General features: G+C 47.1%; 1 protein-coding gene across 1 annotated transcript in view; it reads left to right on the top strand.

Moving 5' to 3' along the window:
• The window catches only part of CCDC7 (coiled-coil domain containing 7), an 820,938-nt gene that overhangs the window by 350,347 nt on the left and 445,551 nt on the right, over positions 1-25,040 (top strand). The window contains exon 13 of the mRNA XM_029587039.1: positions 21,975-22,016. Coding sequence (XP_029442899.1) covers positions 21,975-22,016 — 42 coding nt within the window. The remainder of the gene's footprint in view (positions 1-21,974; positions 22,017-25,040) is intronic.

Here is a 25,040-nt window from a genome sequence, read left to right as displayed (position 1 = left end):
GTACCTGTTCCCTGAATGGCACCTGAAAATAGAACAGAGGGCCCCGAGGAGCAGGTACCCAAGTTAGTAGTAAAATCCCAAAGAGCAGAAGGAGAGCTTCCTGCTCGCAGCAGGGAAGCGGCAGAGTAGTGCAGACAGGAACAGTACGTGACCATTTGAGCCTATTGCCAACTCAATGAGCTAGCAATCTTGAGAAGTAGATATACCCGGATTGGCGTGACTTCAGAAGAGGGAACGTCCTCGACGTTAGCGCCACTTGGCATACATAGACGTGGGTTGCGCACATGTGCGCGCACACCTTAGCAGGTACCTGGGAGTAGCAATGCACCATAGCCATTCCGGGGACGCCAGAGAAGTCGGCTTGACGACGCTGCGGTAACCATCTTGCCCAGGTAAGCGGGAAGAGCCGAGATAGGGGTGCAACAAGCGGGGCAAAGCCGTCGAAGACCGACAGACGCAACAGTACCCCCCTTCAAAGGGTGTCCATGCAATGACCTACCAGGTCTAGGTTTTTGCGGATGTAGATGATGGAAATCCTGTAGTATCTTATCCAAGATATTGGTCATTGGAGTCCAAGAGTTGTCTTCTGGGCCATAACCATCCCATGACAGGAGGTATTCCCATTCTCTGTCTCGTTTTCTTACATCGAGAACTGCATCAACTTTGTATTCGATGTCTTCTTCTGCATCTACCGAAGTAGAATCGGGTATCTTGTTGGAAAATTCACTGAGTAACATTGGTTTCAATAGTGAGACGTGGAATGCATTGTGGATCTTTAGAGTAGCTGGTAGCTTCAGACTGTAGGTGAGGTTGCCCAGTCGGAGAATGGGAAATGGTCCAACGAAGCGAGGAGCGAATCGAGCTGAAGGAAGTTTGAATCTTAAATGTTGTGTTGAAAGCCAGACCTTGTCACCAGGCTTGAAGTCTGGAGCCTTGCAGTGATGAGCATTGTATCCTTTCTTGGCTCGTATTCCTGCTTTCATAAACATCTCTTTAGTCTGAGTGCAGAGTTGATGGATATCTGTAGCAGTCGTTTGAGCTGCAGGGGATAACACTGATAACGGAAGTGGCAGTGGTGGTAATGGTAGTCGTCCGTAGACCACTTCGAATGGTGTTGATCCAGTGGATGTTGCTGGATGAGAGTTTATGGCAAATTCTGCCCATGGCAACAGTTCGCGCCAATCATTCTGTTGGGTGTTCACGTAGGCACGAATGAACTGTTTGAGTGTCCTGTTCATCCTGTTTGGCCATTGGACTGAGTATGATTTGCTGATGTGAAGTCAGGGGCTATATCGAACTTCTTGCATAATGCCTTCCAGAAGTTATTTGTGAACTGCACTCAGCGATCAGAGACTATGTGCTTAGGCAAGCCATGCTGGTGGAAGATGTGCGTGATGAACAATCGGGCGAGCACCATGGTGGTGGGTAAGCCTGGGAGAGCCACAAAATGTGCCATCTTTGAGAGCCTGTCAACGGTTACCCATATGGTGTTGTTCCCTCCTGATGATGGTAAATCTAGCACAAAGTCAGTGGCAATATGTGTCCACGGTTCTTCAGAGACCAGCAAGCGTTGGAGGAGACCCCATGGTCATCCTGGCGGTGTCTTCTGTTTAGCACAGTTTGCACATGAAGCGACATAGGTGAACGTGTCCTCTTTCATGGTGGGCCACCAATAAAAGGTTTGCAGTTTAGGTCCTTCGTTTCCCAGGGTGTCCTGAGAGTTTGGAGTCGTGGGCCCAAGCCAATAGCTTTTTCCTGAGGTTCATGGGTACGATCGTCTTTCCTGCAGGCACCGTGTGGGTAGCTGCCAATATGACCTTCTCGGGGTCAATGATATGTTGCAGCTCTTCGGGTACGTTCTCGGAGAGGAAGGAGCATGAAAGATTATCAGCTCTGATATTCTTGTCTCCTGGACAATACGTGAGCACGAAGTTGAATCTGTTGAAAAACAGCGACCATCTTGCTTGTCTATGGTTCAGGCACTGTGCGTGGCGGAGATACTCCAAGTTCTTATGGCCTGTGAAGACTGTTACTGGATGTTGCGCTCCTTTGAGCCCTGGGCGCCATTCCTCGAATGCCATCTTTATAGCCAGAGGTTCCTTGTCTCCAACTCCATAATTTCTCTTGGCAGGAGAAAAGCGACGGGAGAAAAATGAGCATGGATGAGGGACCTTAGAATCGCCAGCATGGCTTAGTACTGCCCCTACGCCAAGGTCTGAGGCGTCGACCTCTACGATGAAAGATTTTGAGGGGTCTGGATGTTGAAAGGCATGGTTTGGTCGAGAAGGCATCCTTCATCTTTTGAAATGAAACAATCGCTTCAGGAGACCAATTAGCTACGTTGGCACCTTTACGTGTCATAGCTGTCAGCGGTACTGTGAGTGAGGAGTAATTCTTGATGAAGGTCCTATAATAATTGGTGAACCCTAAGAAGCATCTGAGAGCCTTTAACCCGGTGGGTTGTGCCCATTTCTTGATACTCTCCAGCTTCTGTGGGTCCATTTGAAAACCTTCTTTGGAGACAATGTAGCCTAGGAAAGGCACTGATTCCTTATGAAATTCACATTTAGATAGCTTGGCATAGAGATGGTTCTCATGAAGCCTCTGTAGTACTCTTCTTGACTTCTTCTTGGTGAGTGGTGATGTCTTGTGAGAAGATTAAGATGTCATCTAAGTAGTAACACATTTATAGAGGAGGTCTCGGAAGATGTCATTGATTAAATTTTGAAAGACGGCTGGAGCATTGCATAGGCCGAACGGCATCACTAAGTACTGGAAGTGGCCGTCTCGAGTGTTGAAGGCTGTCTTCCATTCATCGCCAGCTTTAATGTGAAGCAGGTTGTATGCTCCTTTCAGATCCAGTTTTGAAAAGATCTGGGCTCCTTGTAGCCTATCAAAAAGTTCTGAAATCAGAGGCAGGGGATAACGGTCCTTAATATTTATTTTGTTAAGGCCTCTGTAATCTATGCAAGGACGCAATGTGCCGTCCTTTTTGCCCAGAAAGAAGAAGCCTGCCCCCGCAGGGGACTTGGACGGTCTAATGAAGCCCTTGTTGAGATTCTCCTGAATGTATTCAGACATGGATTTGTTCTCTGCCGTGGACAAGGGGTACACTCTGCCCTTGGGTGGCTCCATATTCGGCTTCAGATGAATGGCGCAGTCATAGGGTCTGTGAGGCGGAAGTATATAAGTATATCTGCAGCTTCTTTCGGAAAGACATTTTGAAAAGATGCGTATTGAGGCGGCAAGCCCAGCATTACTGGGGTGGGAGGCATACAAGGTAATGGCTTAACCTCGGACAGGCATCGCCTATGGCAGTCTGGACCCCAACTTGACAGTTCCAGAGTGGCCCAATCGAATTGGGGCATGTGCTATTGTAGCCACGGTAATCCCAGTACTATGGGGTGCATAGCCTTCTCTAAAATAAAGAAGGAGATGGTCTCCGTATGGAGAGCACCGGTACGTAGACACACTGGTTCCATACGTAATGTTACTTCTCCCGGCAAGGGTTCTCCATTAAGGGATGAAAGAAGTAGAAGAGGCGACAAAGTGGAAGTGGGGATCCATAGATGTTCCACTAGTCGTTGAAGAATAAAATTGCCTCCTGCCCCTGAGTCCACTAGGGCAAGAGTCTAGTACTGTAGAGGACCGCAGATGAGAGTTACAGGGCGAGAGAGCGGATGAGAAGGAGTGGTGAGACCTAAGGAGTCCTCCAGCAGGACCTAGGTCTGTCCATTTCCCAGACATTTAGGGCAATTTTGGACAGCATGGCCAGCTTGTCCACAGTACATACACAGCCCTAATTTCTTCTGCGTTCTTCTCTCCTTTGACATCAGGTGGCTGCGGCCTAATTGCATCAGTTCCTCTTCGGCGGCGGCTGGGACTGTAGAGGCAGCCCTGGATGCAGTCTTGACTTGGACTTCTCTCAGAAAGGGTCTCCTGGAAGTCTTGGTTTCTTTAACTTTAACTCGAAGCCAGCAATCAATTCTAGTTACCAGTTTCACCAGTTCAGCCAAGGTTTCAGGCATCTCTCTGGCTGAGAGTTCATCCTTCAGGCGAGTATTCAGTCCTTCAAAGAACAGCATCTTCAGGCATCTTGGGTCCGAAGACAATTCAGACGCCAGTGTCTTGAATTCAATAGCGAAGACAGCTAGGGTCTTGCTCCCTTGCTTTAGGTGAACCAAGGAAGATCCTGCAACAGAATATTGGGCAGGGTCATCAAAAACTGATTTAAACAGTTCAAGGAATTCTTCAATGTTGTGAAGGATCGGGTCCTCGCGTTCCCATAGTGAAGATGCCCAGGACAGGGCTCATCCATCTAGGTATGATAGAACATACGTAATCTTTGCATTAGTTGTGGGGAAATGTCCGGGTTGTAATGCAAAGTGCACTGGTTAATGAAGTCTCTGCATCTCCATACTTCTCCCGAGAAGTGGGTAGGAGCTGCTAGAGGTACAGCATCTTGACCGTCACCTCTGATGGTTTAGTCTCTTTACCTGAGGTGGAAGGCGAGTTCATTTGTTGGTGTAGCAAATTAAATGCAGTGGTCAGTCCCTCCAGTGCAGTCTGCTGTTCGATGATCCGCTGGGCCAGGCCTGGAATGGCCTGCAACTCCGTGAGCCGGATCCATGGAGTTGGCAATCTGTTGTTATCATGTGTGTTTTAGTGGATCCTTGGGTGCTGTGGAGATGACCATGCCCACGGGGAGGAGCCCCGTGAGGAGCCACAGCACTGTGCTAGACTCTGATACACAAAACACTGGGATTTTAACTCTTTATTTATACAGCTGAAGATAGCCACCGGGTGGCAGTGGTGAGTTGTAGTCTCAGGGACCTCAGCAGAGGGAGTCCTTCTCTCCTTGGTGACGTCAGGAGGTTCCGCAGCAAGGGATACTGTGGATGAGACAGATGAGATGTTAAAGTACTCACTCGTTGTTAGCTGTTATGGATGCGATTCCACCAGGTAGTTGTTGAAGGTACAAGCACTGAGGCAGGGAGAGCTGGCCCTCGAGGAGCGAGTACCTGTTCCCTGAATGGCACCTGAAAATAGAACAGAGGGCCTCCGAGGAGTGGGTACACAAGTTAGTAGTAAAACCTCGAAGGGCAGAAGGAGAGCTTCCTGCAGGCAGCAGGAAAGCGGCAGAGTAGCACAGACAGGAACAGTACGTGACCATTCGAGCCTATTGCCAACTCAATGAGCTAGCAATCTTGAGAAGTAGATATACTCGGATTGGCGTGACGTCAGAAGAGGGAACGCCCTCGAGGTTCACGCCACTGGGTGTACATAGACGTGGGTTGCGCACGTGGATGCACCCTAACAGATACCTGGGAGGAGCAATGGCATATGGCTGCACCATAGCCGTTCCGGGGAAGCCAGATAAGTCGGCTTGATGACGCTGCGGTAACCATCTTGCCCAGGTAAGCGGGAGGAGCTGAGATAGGGGTGCAACAAGCGGGGCGAAGCCGTTGAAGACCGACGGACACAACATCTCCCTGTCTTCCATATCCCAAGATCATCCATTGAATCATTTTCCACAATTTTGCTTAGAGACATAACAGTGAGAATTAAATATGAATATATGATATTCTTTGTGCAATACTTTGTAGAAACAGAAAATAAAAAAATAGAAACCAGTAAGTCCTAGTAGAAGCACGTAATCCAATTTAGCATTTGAAGATTAGCCTGTGCCCCATACTCAAAGGGAAATCCATCCATCTGCTAAAGCCAAGCAGTGGGTTGCTAATCTGTGAAACCTCCTTCATAAACATGTTGTAGATCAAAGGGCATAATACAATTTGGTCACTCCTGCAATTTTAGATTCCATGCCAGGCACCAGTAATCATCGAGATATCAATATTCAAAATCCATCTAGACTGATAATTGAAATGTTAAATGGCTTACCCAGCTATATTCAGCCTTTATCCAGATAAATTTTAGCTGGCTAATAAGTTAGGAGGCTAGAATTTAACTGGATAAATCTGGGGAATAACTGGGAGGAGCTGAGATAGCCAACCAAGGCCTAGATTTATCAATCTGCAGTAAATATTGCATGTGATAGGAAAAGGGGCATGTTTTATGGTAATAGTTTATTTATCACAATATGTGAGAGAGAGAGAGAGCTTGATGGACTCTCTTGAGAGAACATTGTACAAATCTCATCTTTGTGTGAGGACATCAAAGGACATCAAACCTTCACAAGAATGTACTGTTCTGTTCGTATGTCTCACTCTACATGTAAAAGTGACCCCTAACCCCTTCACTACTTCCTAAACCTCACCTCGAGTTACTAGGTAGGCCTCCTATAGTAGCATAAATAGCTGCTTAGTATGGTGCCACCCCCAGAGGCTCTCTCTCCCATCTCAGGCCCTTCTCCAGCCCAAAAATACCCAACATGTGAGATCACACAGCTTAATGCAATTGAAAAAGGTGTAGTTATTTTTGGTGTTAAAGCTGTGCGATATTGTGTGTTATGGCTTCATGAAGCCAGCCCACTTTTACGGAAATCCCATCCCCAATCCCTCCCCTTTTTAAAAATTTGCCTCGCACCATGTGTTATGGTGCCTATCGCATGCGTTAAGGTGTTTTTTGCATGCAAAAATGCCATAATGCAAGTTGATAAGTGACCTTGTAAGTTACCTGCTAACTCCAATATTCTGAATTTAGTCTGGTGGGGTCAAAGAGCTATCCTAAAGTTAGCTGGCTATATTTATTCGGCTATCTACATAAGTTAGCCGGCTGTATTCAGTTATGCAGCTGCACTACTGAATATGCCTCCAAAGTTAGCCAAATAAGTTTATCTGGCTAACTTTGCTATCCAGACTGTATCTAAATATAGACCTCCATAGATATTAGTGAGAAAGTGAACAAGTCTTGTTAATAAGAGAGAAACATCTACTTCATCATCCTCTGGGCAAAATGTAGAAGAGCAGTTTGGAATTTAAATATTTTCAATGAGAGAGGCAAGCAATTTCTGTATGAAATTAGCTTGAATTTTATATTGTTACAAATTCGGTCAAACTGTTCATGTTGTCCCCTCTAATTATGATTCAAACTACTTTTCAGCTTCTCAAGTGTATCTCTTTTAGTGTATTTTTAAGGATAGGCCATAGTCTAGTAAAAGATACATTTGAGAAGTTGAAAAGTGAGCTAAGACTAAAGGCGATATATTGGAGAAGTAGTTTGCATCAAAATTAATAATTTTTGTAACAATATAAAATTCAAAAAATATTGGAATTATGAGGTTGGACTGAAACCGCAAATGATTGAATAGTCCGGATGGCCTTTTGAAGATAATGAGGCACATTGTCAGGCTTGCTGATGCGGTTAAAAGATAGTGAAATCAACATTTAAGTTATTGATAGAAAACTGTTGCGATCCTGCCCACGAGGAGTAAGGGCAGGCTCCCTACCTTCGCGGCCAGTCGGGCCGCTGACGCTGTCCTCTTCGCGGCGGGCATGCTGCCATCACCGGGCTCCCCCCCCCCCCCCCCCCCGGCTGCCTCCGGTCAAGCGCAGCAGGGTCGGGCCGCTGGGAGCTCTCCCGTGCGGCTGGGACCTCCGCTGCCGCTCCAGCTCTTCCCTGATGTGCTGCACCACTCCTGGGGTCTTCAGCCGGCAGGGAGGCCGTCCCTGCCGGTTCCTGCAGCTCCCTGCTCTTTCTGCAACCGGCCATCTCTCCAGCTACAGGGCAGGGCTGCTCCCTGTCTGCCTTGCTTCCATCGGGCCTTCCACGTGGCAGGGACGTGCACCTCTCGCCTGTTTTTCAAGGGCCAGTCAGGTGTGGCCCTCTGCTGACCCCTCCCTGGTCGTTGTCCTCTTCAGCCCTACAAAAGGGCTCAGCGTCCATTCCAGCTTTGCCTTCGCAAGGAGTTAGACACTCCTGGGATCCTGCTGTCCTTCGTTCCAGGAGTCGTCCTTGTTCCAACTCTTCTTCAAGGTCCTGTGTTTCCTGTTCTTCGTTGGAGCTCCTCGTCTTGTCCTGATGTCCACGTTCCAGTCCAGATGTCCGCCTGATGTTCCTGATGTTCATGATCCACTCCTGAGGTCTGTCTACTGATCCTGTATTCTCTGTTCCAGTCCAGATGTTTGTTCTCCGTACCTGATGTCCGTGTTCCAGTCCAGATGTTGTTTCTCCTGATCCTGTTGCCCATGATCCTGTCCAGCTGTCCTGAACCCTTGGTTCCTCGTGCCACTCTTCCTGGCGTGCTTTGTCGTGGTCCGTAACCAGCCCCATGGGTGGGCTGTGTAGGGTGCTTCATGGTGCTATGCGTTCCTCACCTTTGCAGCATGAGCCTCCGGGAGACTTCCGCTTCTGTCTTTATCCCTGGTCTACGGAGTCCCTTGTGCTTGCTCCGTCCATGCCAAAGACTCTGCCAGAACCTGTACCGTCAGCGTGGTTCACGACCAGCCACTGGTGGCTGTGTAGGGCGCGCCTCGGTGCAGGCCTCTACAGCTTCTGAGACATATTCCTTTCCATTGCTCTACATCTCGTCTAGAGGCTCTTCGAGTCCAGCGTGGTCCGTGACCAGTCCCGCGGGTGGACTGAGTAGAGCGCGCTGCGTCACAGTCTCAACCCAGTACTTGCTTGAGTCTTCTGAATGCCTTGTACCTCGCCTGAGTCTTCTGAACGCCTTGTACCTTGTTCTTGAGTCTTCTGAATGCCAAGTACCTCGTTCCTGAGTCTAGTCTGAATCTCCTTGTTCCGGTCTTTGCTGCCCTGGCCTCCAACTGGCCTGCTGTTTCTTGCCGTACCCTGCAGCAGGTCCGAAAGGGCTTGGAATGGTCGGAGGACTGTTCATAAGACCACCATTGCGTTGCTGGTCTTCCGAAGCATGCAGGTCCGGAGGATGATCAGTATCTCCAGTCATCTGTCTTCAGTCCAGCCTCGCTCCTGTCCAGCCTATGCTTAGGCATGCCTCGCCTGCCGCAGTACCTCTTCGGAGTTCCTCCGGGGTTGAGCCGTGGTCCAAGAACCCACACCTCCTGGTAAGTGGGACTGCTCTTCTAGCGCTCTGTAACAGATTGCGAAGGCCATGTGTTCGGGGTTCATATCCTTGTGATGGGCTCTTGCCAAGTCCTGGAGTTCTTTGCCAAGAAATTTTTTTTTAGGAAAAAATCTTTTGTTCCAGTTTTTCGCTGTCAATCTACCGACCTGCTGGAGGCGCCAGCTTGCTTGAATTTTTTATTTTTTCCACGTCGTTAGAGGCTTTAGCATCTGTCTCCACCAAGTGCCTTCTTGAGACTTTGTTTGGCCTGGGTATACTTGTACGACCTGCAGGAGGCGCCTGCACCCAGGTTCACCATCATCTTCCAAGCTGCAGCATCTGGTTCCTGTTCTGCACGACCATCTTGTCCAGAATTTTTTATTTTTTCCTCTGAGCACTCTTGTTCTACTCTCAGGACTCACCTGTTCCGTAGAGCTTATCTTGCTAGCGTCCTGCGCATTTTGTCCATCAAGTTCACTATCCTGCAAGAGCTGTCTTCAACTCGCCAGCATGTGGCACTTCTCTCCAGACGACCTGCAGGAGGCGCCTGCACCCCATCTGTTGTCATCCGTCCAATGGGGCCTGGAGTATCTCTTCGAGTTGAACCAGCAAACTCCTTTGCTCTTCCCGCTCAGTTTCTTCAGTACATCCAGTTACCACATGCTTGCCTCGCTCACCACCCTGAGCTCAAGGCCAGCGACCTCTTCTCTGGAATTCGCTGCAAGCTTCACCATCAAAGTAGGTGCCTGTCCAAGTGTGCCTTTTCAAGGCACATCTACTTCCAGCTTGCTTTCAAGTAGTCCAGAAGATGTCCATCTCCTACCATCTGTCTAGGACCACTCTAGTGTGAGTGTCAACTAACCAAGCATCACTAAGATTCTGCCCGTCTTTAGGGCCTACTCCTAATGGAAGTTACACAACTTTTGTGCCTACAATATTTCTGCTTCACTTGAATCTCGAGTCTCACCACCAGTGACTTAGAACTTCAGTTCAACTAGCCTGAACATCGGCAGTATGTCTACACTAGGGAGTTCAATTACCAACCAAAGAACTTCGACTTACGTGCTTTGCCAAGCTTAATTCCATCCATGACCGCTAGAAGCGACTAAGCATTCTTCAGCCATCCTTAACTAATGCATACTAGGAAGTCCCGCTTGTCTCTACTTCCTATCATCTGGAGGCTGCCAAATCATCCGGTCACCAATATCCTCAGCTCTGATCCTTGAACTACTGGTTGGTACCCAACTCCGAGTGTCCCACCATACTTCAAATTCAACTTGAACCAACTGTGGGATGTCTTCCATCTTCTAGTGATACCAAGACTACTCCTTGCCGCATCTCGAACTGCTACCTTGCCTCCATGCTTCAACTTCGTCCACCTTGAGTCACTGAAGTGCTAAGTCTCTGGAACTGTCAACTCAGCATCTAGTCTTCACCTTGTTACTCCATCCTGCACTACAGCTTCAGCCTTAAGAAGATTTAAGGACTTCCGTTCAAAGCCAAGTCTTGGATGGAGCCTTGCCTCTGCCACGTTGATCCTTGAACCAAGATGCCATCTTGCGGTTCTGTACCCTGCACCCTGCCTGACCTGCGCCTTCAGCATTCCATGTTCTTTGTTCGTCTTGCCTGGACCTTGACCACTTCTGTCCTGTCTTCTGCCCAAGTATTCTTCCTGCTACAGTTCCTCGCCAAGAAGTTCCAGCTTCGTCATTGGATCCTTGATTGCCCCTGATGGTATTTGGAATACCGTCTTCTTCCCAAACTGTTGACAAGAGGCTTGAGGAGGGGGTCTTTAAGGAGGGGGTACTGTTGTGATCCTGCCCGCGCTCCCTACCTTCGCGGCCAGTCGGGCTGCTGACGCCGTTCTCTTCGTGGCGGGTGTGCTGCCATCACCAGGCTCTCCCCCCGGCTGTCTTCGGTCCTGCGCGGCAGGGCCGGGAGCTCTCCTGTGCGGCTGGGATCTCTGCTGCTGCTCCGGCTCTTCCCTGTCGTGCTGCACCACTCTGGGGTCCTCAGCCGGCAGGGAAGCCAGCCCTGCTGGTGCCTGTTTCAGCTCGGGTCCTTGCCCGGCAGGGAGGCTGTCCCTGCTGGTGTCTGCAGCTCCCTGCTCTTCCTGCAACTGGCCAACTCTCCAGCTACAGGGCAGGGCTGCTCCCTGTCTGCCTTGCTTCCTTCGGGCCTTCCACGTGGCAGGGACACCATCGACGATCCTGCTCTCTCCTCCAGCTTCCTTTGGCACGGGCGCGCATCTCTCGCTTGTTTTTCAAGAGCCAGCCAGGTGTGGCCCTCTGCTGACCCCTCCCTGGGCGTTGTCCTCTTCAGCCCTACAAAAGGGCTCAGCGTCCATTCCAGCTTTGCCTTCGCAAGGAGTTAGATACTCCTGGGATCCTGCTGTTCTTCGTTCCAGGAGTCGTCCTTGTTCCAGCTCTTCTTCAAGGTCCTGTGTTTCCTGTTCTTCGTTGGAGCTCCTCGTCTTGTCCTGATGTCCACGTTCCAGTCCAGATGTCTGCCTGATGTTCCTGATGTTCGTGATCCACTCCTGAGGTCTGTCTCCTGATCCTGAATTCTCTGTTCCAGTCCAGATGTTTGTTCTCCATACCTGATGACCGTGTTCCAGTCCAGATGTTGTTTCTCCTGATCCTGTTGTCCATGATCCTGTCCAGATGTCCTGAACCCTTGGTTCCTCATGCCACTCTTCCTGGCACGAGGAACCACGGGCGGGCTGTGTAGGGCGCTTTATGGTGCTATGCCTTCCTCACCTCTGCAGCATGAGCCTCCGGGAGACTTCCGCTTCTGTCTTTATCCCTGGTCTATGGATTCCCTTATGCTTGCTCCGTCCGTGCCAAAGACTCTGCCAGAACCTGTACCGTCAGCGTAGTCCGCGACCAGCCACTGGCGGCTGTGTAGGGCGCGCCTCGGTGCAGGCCTCTACAACTTCTGAGACATGTTCCTTTCCATTGCTCCACATCTTGTCTAGAGGGTCTTTGAGTCCAGCGTGGTCCGTGACCAGTCCCGCGGGTGGACTGAGTAGGGCGTGCTGCGTCACAGTCTCAACCCAGTACTTGCTTGAGTCTTCTGAATGCCTTGTACCTCACCTGAGTCTTCTGAATGCCTTGTACCTTGTTCCTGAGTCTTCTGAATGCCTTGTACCTCATTCCTGAGTCTCGTCTGTGCCTCCAAGTACCTCGTTCCTGAGTCTCGTCTGAATCTCCATGTTCCGGTCTTCGCTGCCCTGTCCTCCATCTGGCCTGCTGCTTCTTGCCGTACCCTGCGGCAGGTCCGAAAGGGCTTGGAACGGTCGGAGGACTGTTCATAAGACCACCATTGCGTTGTTGGTCTTCCGAAGCGTGCAGGTCCGGAGGATGATCAGTATCTCCAGTCATCTGTCTTCAGTCCAGCCTCGCTCCGGTCCAGCCTATGCTCGGGCATGCCTCGCCTGCCGCGGCACCTCTTCGGAGTTCCTCCGGGGTTGAGCCGTGGTCCAAGAACACACACCTCCTGGTAAGCGGGACCGCTCTCCTAGCGCTCCGTAATAAGAAAACGATTTTGATTGGCATGGTGAAATATTTTGTATGTGGATTTCCTCTTTGTATATGGTACTTTCTTAATATCCATGTCTGGAGTTAAAGGAGTTTCTTGGAAAAGATCTTAATTATTATTTTTATTTTTTATTTATTGAATTATATATAATTTTAGACAGGAATCAAGCCAATCTAGAATGGGTCATTAACAAACTGTAGACAAAGGAAATATAGGCTAGGACAAACACAATATCCACCTAATTACTAGGTAATTATTTAACCCTGTACTAAGAAATTTGGGAGACCCAAAGGTTACAGAGAACACACTTTTAACCATTAGGAAAAAGAGAAAAAGAAAATAAAGGGAGACAAAGAATAATATATAAATTATATCACCATGACAGAATTAGGAAGCACTGCCAGTTATTCTGTGCGAATCAAGAAAAAAACGCAATTGAGATGGCTCAAAGAAAACATATCGAACATTATTCAGCTTCAATACACATTTACAGGGATATCAAATGGTAATCTGAGCACCTAACTGTCTAGCCTCCTGGCACATTCCTATAAACTTCTTCCTATGTATTTGGGTAGTTCTAGTGATATCGGGATATATCCATATCTTCTGACCTTAGTATAATTTATCCCCATTGCGGAGAAAAAGCCTTAATATAGAGTCCTGATCAGTAGAGAAAACAAAGGTGACAAGCAAAGTTCCACGGAAATCCACTAGATCTTCCTGCGATGTTTCTAATAAAGCTGAAAGATCAACATCTCCAGGATTCTGTGGCTGGTGGCTGGAGTATCAACCTTTTCTTTCTTCTCAGTTGAGGAAAAATATATTCTAGAAATAGGTGGAATTGCATCAGATGGAAAGTGCAAAATATCCTGTAAGTATTTTTTAAATTGATCACATGGAGATATTAAGTTTACATGAGGAAAATTTAACACAGTTGGAAGGGAATTTTCCATATTCTCCATTTTTTTTAAAGCCACTAGTTCTCCTTGAACCAAACCACTCTGGGTAGATTGTAATTTAGAAACCCAAGAGTCCAAGTCATTAATCCTAGAAGTATGGGAACCAAAATGGGTCCATAAGTTGAAAATGTTTTTGTGTATCAGTCATAACTGAAGTTAATGTTGCGCTTGAGGTGGACCCTTGGCCTGGTGCAGGATTGGTACGGCCCTCTGGTCGGACCCAGAGAGCGCTTGCCACCAGGAAGCGGAGCACACAAGGAGACAGAGGCTAGCTGGAGCTTTGCTAATAACAGTCCAGGGTTTCCGCAGGTTGAGCCCTTGGGTACCCGGACCGCCTGGACTTAGGTGGGCCTCAGATGGTCTCCTAGAGAGGTAGCGGAGGTGTGTGCCCACCACGAGCAAGGGTGCATGGCTGATGCAGAGAGGATGGACTAGACCCGAACTGGAAGCACCGGAGACCTCAGGGAAGAAACAGTTCAGGAAGGTTCTCCGGGCAAGGCAGACAGAGCCTGCGGATCTAGTCAGGTGAAAGCCGTGGGTAGACTCCAAGCAGGTTGGTCTGGTTGTCACAGTAGGCCAGAAGAGAGTGTATGAGAGGAGCGCAAGGATCAGAGCCAGAGAATCAGTCCAGAAGTGGTCAGCCAAAGCAGGGGTCAATACCAAGGTCGGTCCGAGCATAGCCAAGGCAAGCGAAGGTCAGTTCCAGGCGGCAGATGAAGAGAGTGGTCAGGCAGGCAGTGGTCAGTTCCAGGCAGCAGACGAAGAGAATGGTCAGGCAGGCAGTGGTCAGTACCAGAGATCAGTCCGAGGAGGTACTACCTGAGTAAGGATACAGGGACACACGGAGACTCAGGAACAAGGAGATGCTGGAACCAGGAGACACTGGAACAAGGAGACGCTGGAACATGGAGACTCTGGAACACAGGATAAGGCAAACTACTACACCACGGTGTTGATCTGATTGCCAAGGCAAGGTCCTGGGGAACAGGGCCTCGCTTTTATACTGGAGTTAGGTGACGTCATTGGATTGCGCCTCGGAGCTGGTTCCTGCCCTTGGCCCTTTAAAGGTCCGGGCGGTCCGCACGTGCGCGGCTAGGGGTGGGGCCGGTGCTGGAGAGGACGCCGTGGCCCGGCGTGGAGCTAGGCCCGATGTGGAGGGCCTTGGAGATGCCGCCACAGGATGCCGTGGGCGGGCGGTGCTGGCAGTGGCAGCGGGAGAGGGCGCCCTGAGACCCGCTAGCATAGGAGCAAGGTGAGCGGGCCCGGGCGTGGGCCTAGCGCGAACGGAACGCGCAACAGTTAATGTTGAAATAGATGTTTCAAGAGAAATTAAAGCACTGCACACAGCTTCTAAAGTAATAACCTGTGGTTTAAGCATTTTCAAATTTGAAACAGCGCTTACTGCACCCTGCCGGCAGGATTCTGGAATCCTAGAAGGAGAATCCTCCGGTTCTTCTTGCCTATCATGAATAGAAACTGAGGCACCCGGGCTTAGTTGACTTAATTCTTCTGCATTAGTCTGCCGCAACGCAGATTGAAACAGAGAACCTATAGTGACTCCAGACACAAGGCCCATTCCGAATGCTCCGGGGTCTGCCTCAGCGGTCACCTTCACTTCTGGCCGTAACTGTTGTGAAGGCAGACCCAGACCCCGAGCTCAGTCGTGGAATGGAGGAGAAGGAGTCATAGGAGCCCCGGGGCTCAGTGATGTTTGCATGTCCAGCAGAGCCTGGGTGTGCTCCTCCACCGGATCCGCAGCTGACCTCCCTCCCGGGGATGAAATATTCAACGGGATAAAGAAGCCCGCAATAGTAGGTTGAGTCGATGTGGGTAAGGGGTACACCGAGGATTCCACTCGACTCCATCCTTTCCTCTTAGTATGCGGCATCAGAGTTTCAAAAAATGAAGAAACACCCCGTCCTCCCTTCAAGGCGCCATCTTGGATCCTCCCAAGAGTTTATTGGAAAAGATATTTAACAGGATTTTCAGTGAAAACCTCCATAGCTTCTGTCTCCAGACTTTCTGGAATGCCCACTATTTCTAAGTTACTTCTTCTGAGCAGTTTTTCAGGTCATCTGTTTTCATAACAAGTCTTTTTAGGAGAGTATTACGATCCTCAGAGTCTTTCTTAAGCACAGCTAGGTTATCTTCATTATCTGAGATGCATCATTCTGCCTTCTCTATTCTGCTCGTTGCTTTTTTTTAATTCAGCTCTGATAGCTCTGACATTTGACTGTGTTTTTCCCAGGGATTTAGTTAAAATGATCACACTCTGAAAATGACAAGGAGTGACTAAACAAAGACAGACTGGATGGGTCATATGGTCTTTTCGGCTGTTTCTATGTTTGTATATTCAAGACCGTGGTTTTTTAACACAGAAAATTCTACTGCTATCACCTAGCACATCAAATTCCACCACTCCATTCCCTAATTCTCTTTTCACTTTCACACTGCTATTCAAATGTATTTTGTGATTCACTTGAATTTTCTGTTCAGTTTTTTTCTTTTGCTCTAATGGGACCTGATAAAGAGAGTATAATTCTCAAAAGCTGATAAAGTTTAGTATGTTAGTCCAATAAAAAGTATCACCTTATAATAAGAGCCCCTGGTTTCCTGTGGCAGAATTTTCAAGATTCTATGGCAAGTGTTAGCAAATTCTGTGGCAGATTTTTTAAAATTCTGCAGCAATTATGTGCCAAATTTGCATAGGTTTGCATAAAGCTTCATACCTCTGACTGTTTAGTTGAAAAGCATTCACATTTGTTTTAAAACAATATTTAAACTATATACAAATATAACATTTGCCAAGTACAAACATTGACAGTTTATCAGGACATAATTGTGAAAGTCAGTTTTGTTTTCCCTTGTTGTTATGCTGAGCATATTATCTTATATATGCTGAAAATGCCCTCAATATCAGCAGTTTGTCATTCTGTTAATTATACAGAAAAATCTGTGCACATGTATTGGGCACCTGGTAACAGACACAACAAGTTGTTGAATTAGCACAAGCTTGAACGTTCAAGGCTTTTATGAATTGAAATTAATGCTCTATTTGCCAGCAGTGGGACACCAGCAGTTGCAGACTTACAAAAACACATCCAAGTCTTTGTAGCTAATATATGGTTGGTCACATATGCAGGTGCAAGAATCTTTGTATAAAAATGAAATTCTTCTAAAGAGACACTCTGTCCAGGAATTCTATCAAAATCATCTTTGGTTTGATTTAAGAGGACTTTGAGAAATCAAACATTCTGATTGCTTTCTCTGTCCACTTCAACTTCACCCCTCCCCTGCTGTTCCCTTCAGGATAGGAGGGAAAAATAGGAGGAGAAGGACTGGATTAGAGAGCAGAATGTTACTTCTTTCATCTGATCTTTCTGTTCTTCAGCCTCCCTCTCCCTGTTCCCTGCAGGCTGTTTCCTAGGGGAGGGGCTGGATCAGTAGCAGAGAGATGGAAGGCAGGCACTCTGTAGCTTTCTTCACATGATTGAATTAAGTGGAGAAGCTTCAGGAATGTTGATTTGCAGCAGGTTGTAAATTGAGGCAACAAGCTAATTATGTGGTTCCTCCCTGACCACACAATCACAGGAGCCTGGGGACATTGCTTTTAATAATAATAATAATAATAATAATTTTTTTGGTTTATTAACCTTTATTTCCCTACATTACGAATCAAGGGATAGATGTAACATATATGAAAACTGGGAAAAACCCTTTAGTACACCCACCCCAAGTCTTTTCCTATTCATCCCATGGTATTTTTTGATACAGACAAAGAAACATTTCTGTATTCTAATCACTAGGGAGCATATGCCTCAATACTGAAATTACATTGAAACTAGAAAAAAATGGATTGGATCATCATTTATTCTGCTGAGTTATAGTCAGCCAAGAAGTTGCTTGATAAATGAAGATCATGGTCTATCCTTAAAAATACACGATTACTTGTAAAGGACAGCATTATGCTTTGGAGTCAATACTTAAGCATCATGGTTGTCAGTGCAAGAAATGATGAGGAAAAAGTTACTGGTGTTTCTTTTTGGTGATGTTAACCAAATGTAAGAATTTGAGTTTAGGGTTTGAGCAGTTTGAATTGCTTTGGTCTGGGTTGCGCATTTTTTACATAGGTATAACAAGGGACTCTTTATTCGAACTTGCCCTACTCTGGATGAGTTTCGCTCACATAGGAGCTGCCTCAGGGGCTGTACAGATGGGTTCTTTGAATATGACAACTTCAATGTGAAACCATCACAATATACTAATAACATAAGAACATAAGAAATTGCCATGCTGGGTAAGACCAAGGATCCATCAAACCCAGCATCCTGTTTCCAACAGAGGCCAAAACCAGGCCACAAGAACCTGGCAATTACCCAAACACTAAGAAGATCCCATGCTACTGATGTAATTAATAGCAGTGGCTATTCCCTAAGTAAAATTGATTAATAGCCATTAATGGACTTCTCCTTCAAGAACTTATCCAAACCTTTTTTGAACCCAGCTACACTAACTGCACTAACCACATGCTCTGGCAACAAATTCCAGAGCTTTATTGTGCGTTGAGTGAAAAAGAATTTTCTCCGATTAGTCTTAAATGTGCTACTTGCTAACTTCATGGAATGCCCCCTAGTCCTTCTATTATTCGAAAGTGAAAATAACCGAGTCACATCTACTCGTTCAAGACCTCTCATGATCTTAAAGACCTCTATCATATCCCCCCTCAGTCGTCTCTTCTCCAAGCTGAACAGCCCTAATCTCTTCAGCCTTTCCTCATAGGGAAGCTGTTCCATCCCCTTTATCATTTTGGTTGCCCTTCTCTGTACCTTCTCCATTGCAACTATATCTTTTTTGAGATGCTGCGACCAGAATTGTACACAGTATTCAAGGTGTGGTCTCACCATGGAGCGATATAGAGGCATTATGATATTTTCCATTCTATTAACCATTCCCTTCCTAATAATTCCTAACATTCTATTTGCTTTTTTGACTGCTGCAGCACACTGAGCTGACGATTTTCAAGTATTATCCACTATGATGCCTAGATCTTTTTCCTGGGTGGTAGCTCCTAATATGGAACCTAACATCGTGTAACTACAGCAACGGTTATTTTTCCCTATATGCAACACCTTGCACTTGTCCACATTAAATTTCATCTGCCATTTGGATGCCCAACCTTCAAGTCTTGCAAGGTCCTCCTGCAATGTATCACAGTCTGCTTGTGATTTAACTACTCTGAATAATTTTGTATCATCTGCAAATTTGATAACCTCACTCGTCGTATTCCTTTCCAGAATATTTATATATATATTGAAAAGCACCGGTACAGATCCCTGAGGCACTCCACTGTTTACCTTTTTCCACTGAGAAAATTGACCATTTAATCCTACTCTCTGTTTCCTGTCTTTTAACCAGCTTGTAATCCATGAAATAACGATTCTTAGCGCTATCAGTGCAGTCAATGCCACGGATATGGTATTCAGAATTGTACCAGGTATGATTAACAAAATATCAAAATTGTATAGTGCGGTCTCTCATAATGAATCACAAAAGGGCAACTCTCCCGTATTTAAACAGTCACTGTAAACATCGGCAGGGAATTGCAGCGCATAGTCAAATCTAACTGCAGCTCCTATGTGAGCGAAATCTGGCCAGAGTCGGGCAAGTTCGAATAAAGAGTCCCTTGTTATACCGATCTTTTTGGTTTCTTTGCTACTCAGCACTATTGATCGGCTTCCGCTTTGTTTTTTGGGTCCATCCATTTTTTACATATACATAAGAGAGGTTACAAAACTTTATTATCAATTCTATATCAAAATCACATAAAATGTGTCATGTATCACAACACACCATCCATTCATACACATTCACTCATTAAAAACAGATGTACACTAATAAATCACGGCACAAACAACGTTCTATAACATAATATCACACATATATCTGAAATCCCTGTGGTATATGTACCACTTACAACCCTTAATATAAATGTCTGTAGCTACCATGTGACAATATTTTCTTACATTGGAATACATTTTATCACTACTTTAAATAGCATAAAAATGCCACAATAAAGTCTCTATTCATCACACGTTTCTTTCTGTTATGTAGCCACAGTTTACACACAACTACTGACGTGCCCACATCTCCCACTCTTCTCTTTTCTTGAAGCCTTCTTCTTTTAACTCACACCACTGTTTATCTTTTTTTATAGAAATTTAATAAAGCCTCGAAATCACCCTGGTATCACCCCTACAAGAGGCCCTTGTTTTTCCGTGACCGGCATCATCAGGGGGAAATATCTTATCATCAAATTGTTTTCACCATATTGCTTATAATAGACCAACCGATATTACCCAAAGTACTGGGAGACTTTGAACTCCTCCAAACAGCGCACTAAACAGGACACAAGAAATTATTACTGCAACTTTTCTAAATGCCGAATTCCAGCTCCTTTCCCAAATGGTCTGAAGACATACTCCTTGACACCCCCACACTTTTTCCAAGTATCTTTACACCCATTTTTTTTTGCCCATTTTTTAACCATAATAAGATAAATTCTATCAGTGGCACATGATAATTCTGTGGTGCTTTGGCCTCTCTGTTACTATCTTATTGTTGCGCGCCCTGTCCGAGCTCGGCCCGCGCACGGGCCTGCTCACCTTTCCAACTCCTCTGCAGGTCCCGGGTCAGCCTCCCCAGCAGCAGCAGCAAGCTCCTCCAGGCCTCGGTGTCCTGCGGCGGCAGTCGCCGGGTCTTCCTCAATGCACCAGGCCTCATGGCGGGGCTCGGCGTCCTCCCAACCATGCGTGCGGACCGCCCGGTCCCTTAAAGGGCCAGGGGCAGGTCCTAGCTCCGCGGCGCGCCCTGATTGAACACAGTACTAAAGGAAATGCCTGCCTGCACTTCCTTGCCTTGGCAATCGGGTCGACACCGTGTGTGTACTAGCTTGCCTCCGTGTCTCATCGCCTGTTCCAGTCTCTTTCCAGTATCATTTCAGTCTTGTTCCAGCGTCCTTCTGTTCCAGTGTCCTCCTATTTCAGCTTCATTCTGTTCCAGCATCCGTCTGTTCCTACGTTCCCCCAGGTAGTACCTCTTGGACTGACTCTCTGGTACTGACCTTTGCCTGACTACGTTGATCGCTGCCCGGATACTGACCTCTGCCTGCCTGTGTCTACACTGACCGCTGCCCAGATACTGACCTCTGCCTGTCTACTCGACCACGTCTTTTCTTTCTTAAGGTCATGGCATGAGCCACTTAGGATTAAATGAGGAATAAACATGTGTGGAGGAATCCCTTAACCCCAAGAATAAAACATGAAAAGTAGAAAAACAGTGATTTATGGTATAATAGTTAATTCTTAACTCTGTTTTTATTGGGATGGTTGCATTTTGACTGGCAAAGTGGAAGAATGAAGCAAGAAAGGACAAGGATACAGCATTTGTCTAAGAGTTGTACAATGTATTTTTTTAAACATTAGCAGAAACAAAATAAAATTTCTTGATTTTGATTGTGATAACTTTGTCCAGCTTATGCTATTTTAACAATTATTCAACAGAGGACAATTTATTTTTCATGTATGCATACAAAACATAACATATATCAAGTCATTTAGATGTGTACCATGAAGGAAGAAGTTTGTCCACTGATCTGTGCTTTCAAGTTTGAAAATTTGTAAATTTCGGATGATCCATTTTAACTTTTTAACTTCTAGTCCATACCTGTTGTCAATATTAATATCAGCTGAGTATTTGCAATGGACTTCTGCTTCCATTAAATATATTTATAAACAGACCAAAGATCTAACTCATTATTGCCTATATTATGTTCAAGTGTTTTCTTATCAGCTGTTAACACCATTCCTGGAAATACATTTGCCAGTTCTATCATAGCTTTCTTTCCAAACTGTTTCTCTGAATTTTTTAAGCTAGTACAAAAGAGCATCACTGTAGTGTCCCAATGTGTTTCAGAATTAGATCTAAGGCTCAAGATTTTACTAAATGCATTTATTAACATGGAGCTTACTGGCAGTATAGTTGCTTTCATGCTTCCATAGTCTGCCTGTTTATGTGATTAGGAAGCACAAATAAATCCTGGTCAGAATTGGTGGGGAATTACAATCATCTTCCACAGTGCATCTTAAAACCCTTTGGGGGTTCATTGTCCTGCAAAACTAGCAGTACTGTTCCTTGTATCTTTCACAGTTTATAGAGCAGAGCACATTGAAGTATTGAGATATTATAGGGAGGGAGCAACTTCGGTCCTCCAGAGCCACCAACCAGTTGGGTTTTCAGGATATTTCTCTTGAATATGCATGAGAGAGATTTGCATGCAAATTGCCTCAATTGTATACGGATCTCTCTCATGCATATTCATGAAGGATATCCTAAACATTCCTGTGGGTGGTGGCCTTCAAGGACTGCAGTAGCCCTCCCCTGCAATATTAATTAGTTATGATGACAGGTCTTAATATCAGTATGATTGATTACAGGCCCTGAAGCAAGAAGAGTTGCCGGATGAAGAAGTAACAGGGGTATGTAATAATCTTGTGGTCTGTAGTTAAATTGATCTAGGTCAGCGGTGGGTAGTTTTAGCACTCAAAGACCATCAACCAATTAGGTTTTCAGGCATATCTAATGAATATGCATGAGATAGATTTGCATTTACACTGGCTCAATTGTATGCAAATCTATTTCGTGCATATTCATTATGGCTATCCTGAAAACCCGACTGGTTAGTGGCCTTCGAAGACCAGAATTTCCCACCCCTGATCTAGGTTATTACAATAATTTAGTACTAAGATCTAGTATAAACTCTCCTAACTGTATATATTATAGCTGTAAAGGACCTAGAGTGGTCCAGCTACATTATAAATTATGAGACTAAAGACTGAGTAGTTAGAAAGTGACACCAAAGACCCCTAAATGCAATTATATCCTTAATTATGTATAGGTGAGGATATCTTTTTAGCCTATTATAATATAATATCTTTGGTGCAATAATTGGGAAAGTAGAAAGAGAAGGATCTACTATAAGCTGAAACAATGACATTATTGCTGAACCAGTTAAATTCAACATTGCTTTTAATTTTTAAGAATGCTATGGCACAACAACTATTTGCTTATATTTTAGGGGGAAGTTTTCAAAGGGATTCTGCATGTGTAATATGCTGGGAAGGGCCCTTTGAAAATTGCTACAGGGCCTCTGTGGGAGAATAGAGGCAGGGACAAGGGCAAACCAGAGAAATTAAAGTAAGGATTTCAAAATAAAATCCTTGTGCCTGCTTTCCTCTGTTTTACCCCTTTAACGCTGCTTTACCACTTGGAAATATGCAGGATAAAGAACATAAGAAATGCCCATTGGGAGATTCTGTTTGAAAATTACCTTGCAGACCTGCTCACTGCTGGCTCACTGAAAATTATCCCCGGGAAGATAATTTTTAAAGGCATTTGCCCAAGTATGAATTGGTGCTTCACCCATGGAAATGGCCTGTTATAAAATTGACCACCTGATGTACAGGTAAACATTATGTACACATAGCCTGCATGCACACAAGCTTTCCAGCATTGGAGAGGTTCTGGTACTTATGTACATACTTTTACATTTTCCAAAATATATGGATACATTTTCCCAAAATCTTTTTGTGCACAAATTAGCAGGTGTAATTGTGTGTGGGTAGTTTTGATGGGATTGGTACCACTGCGGTTCCAACCGGAGACAGCCATGAAATGAAGAGCAGAAGATAACGAACCATGGGACTAGTAGTAAGCAGGGCCAGGAGCCATAGGAGACCAAGAAGGGAGAACAAGGCCACTATCCATGACGGACTGAATTGGACAAAGTTGGGTTGTTGGGAACAGGAAACTGTTCAAAACCTGAATGTTGCAGTCTGGGAAGCTGCAGTCCAGGTGTGAACCCTTGAACCGAACTACCCTGGGTAGAGTAGCTCGGGAGGCGGAGCCACAGGCACAGATCTTCACCCGGGAACCAGGAACCCCCCAGGAGGAGCCCGTAGGGTCCTAGAACCTTGGGACTTAAGAGCCACAGGCACAGGTCTTCACCCGGGAACCAGGAACCCCCCAGGAGGAGCCCGTAGGGTCCTAGAACCTTGGGACTTAGGAGCACAGTAACAGTCTCTATAGAAAAGGCCTGGGCAAGAGTAATCCACAAAGTCCAGCAGCAGGGAACAGGAAGGCCCGGCGAGAGCGGGGCAGTTAGATAGAGTCTGTAGCCTGCTGAACAAGCAGTAGAGAGCAGGCCCGGGGTCTGTAGTATGCCGCGGAGCAGAGCAGACAGGTAACAGGAACAGAGGGGCGGATTTTCAGAGCCCTGCTCGCGTAAATCCGCCCAAAACTGGGCGGATTTACGCGAGCAGGGCCCTGCGCGCCGGTAAGCCTATTTTACATAGGCCTACCGGCGCGCGCAGAGCCCCGGGACTCGCGTAAGTCCCGGGGTTTTCGGAGGGGGCGTGTCGGGGGGCGGGCCCGAACCGCTCGGCGTTTTCGGGGCGTGCCGGGAGCGTTCCGGGGGCGGGCCCGGGGGCGTGGCCGCGCCCTCCGGACCCGCCCCCAGGTCGCGTCCCGGCGCGCAAGAGGCCCGCTGACGCGCGGGGATTTACGCCTCCCGGAGGGAGGCGTAAATCCCCCGACAAAGGTAAGGGGGGGGGTTTAGACAGGGCTGGGCGGGTGGGTTAGGTAGGGGAAGGGAGGGGAAGGTGAGGGGAGGGCAAAGGAAAGTTCCCTCCGAGGCCGCTCCGATTTCAGAGCGGCCTTGGAGGGAACGGGGGTAGGCTGCGCGGCTCAGCGCGCGCCGGCTATACAAAATCCATAGCCTTGCGCGCGCCGATCCAGGATTTTAGCGGATACGCGCGGCTCCGCGCGTATCTACTAAAATCCAGCGTACTTTTGTTTGCGCCTGGAGCGCAAACAAAAGTAGGCTATTCGCGCTCCTTTTAAAATCCGCCCCAGAGTCTGTAGCGTATCGTAGGCTGCGACCTGCTGAAGGCAGGACCGGAGTCAGTAGCGTGCAAAAGAGCCAGACCGGGCAGTGAGTAGAAAGGAGACGAACCCAAGTCAGGCTGCAGCCAGTCGAAGCGGTCTCAGGTGCAGGCAAAGGTCGGAGGCTGGTGGCAAGCAGGAGCGGAGTCGGGCACAAACTGAAGTCAATGGCGGGCTGCAGGCAGAGGCGGAGTCGGGAACACGCTAAGGTCAGTGGCAGGCGGCAGGCAGAAGCGGAGTCAGGAACAAGCTGAGGTCAACCGGGAAGCAGAACAGCAAAAGCGCAACTAAGAACTACTAACAGTAGCGACCCTCGTTGCAAGGCAATGAGAAGGCAGATGAACGCCGGTTAAATCAGGCTTGGGGCGTGGCATAGTTAGCCCAGGCGGGGCCAGTCTTCCGGTGACCGTGCATCCACAATGCGCGTGTGGCAGCAGCGAGATGACCCAGTAATGGCGGACGCCCCAAAGGCCCAGCAGAGCCGCGGGAGCGGCGTTCCCGGCATCGGAGGTGAGCCCTGAGTACAGCAAAAAGAGGGGAAGCGGTGGAGACCGCAACAC

This window comes from Rhinatrema bivittatum, chromosome 2 (assembly GCF_901001135.1).
Source record: "Rhinatrema bivittatum chromosome 2, aRhiBiv1.1, whole genome shotgun sequence".
NCBI lineage: Eukaryota > Metazoa > Chordata > Amphibia > Gymnophiona > Rhinatrematidae > Rhinatrema > Rhinatrema bivittatum.
This window is presented reverse-complemented; position numbering and strand designations above follow the sequence as displayed.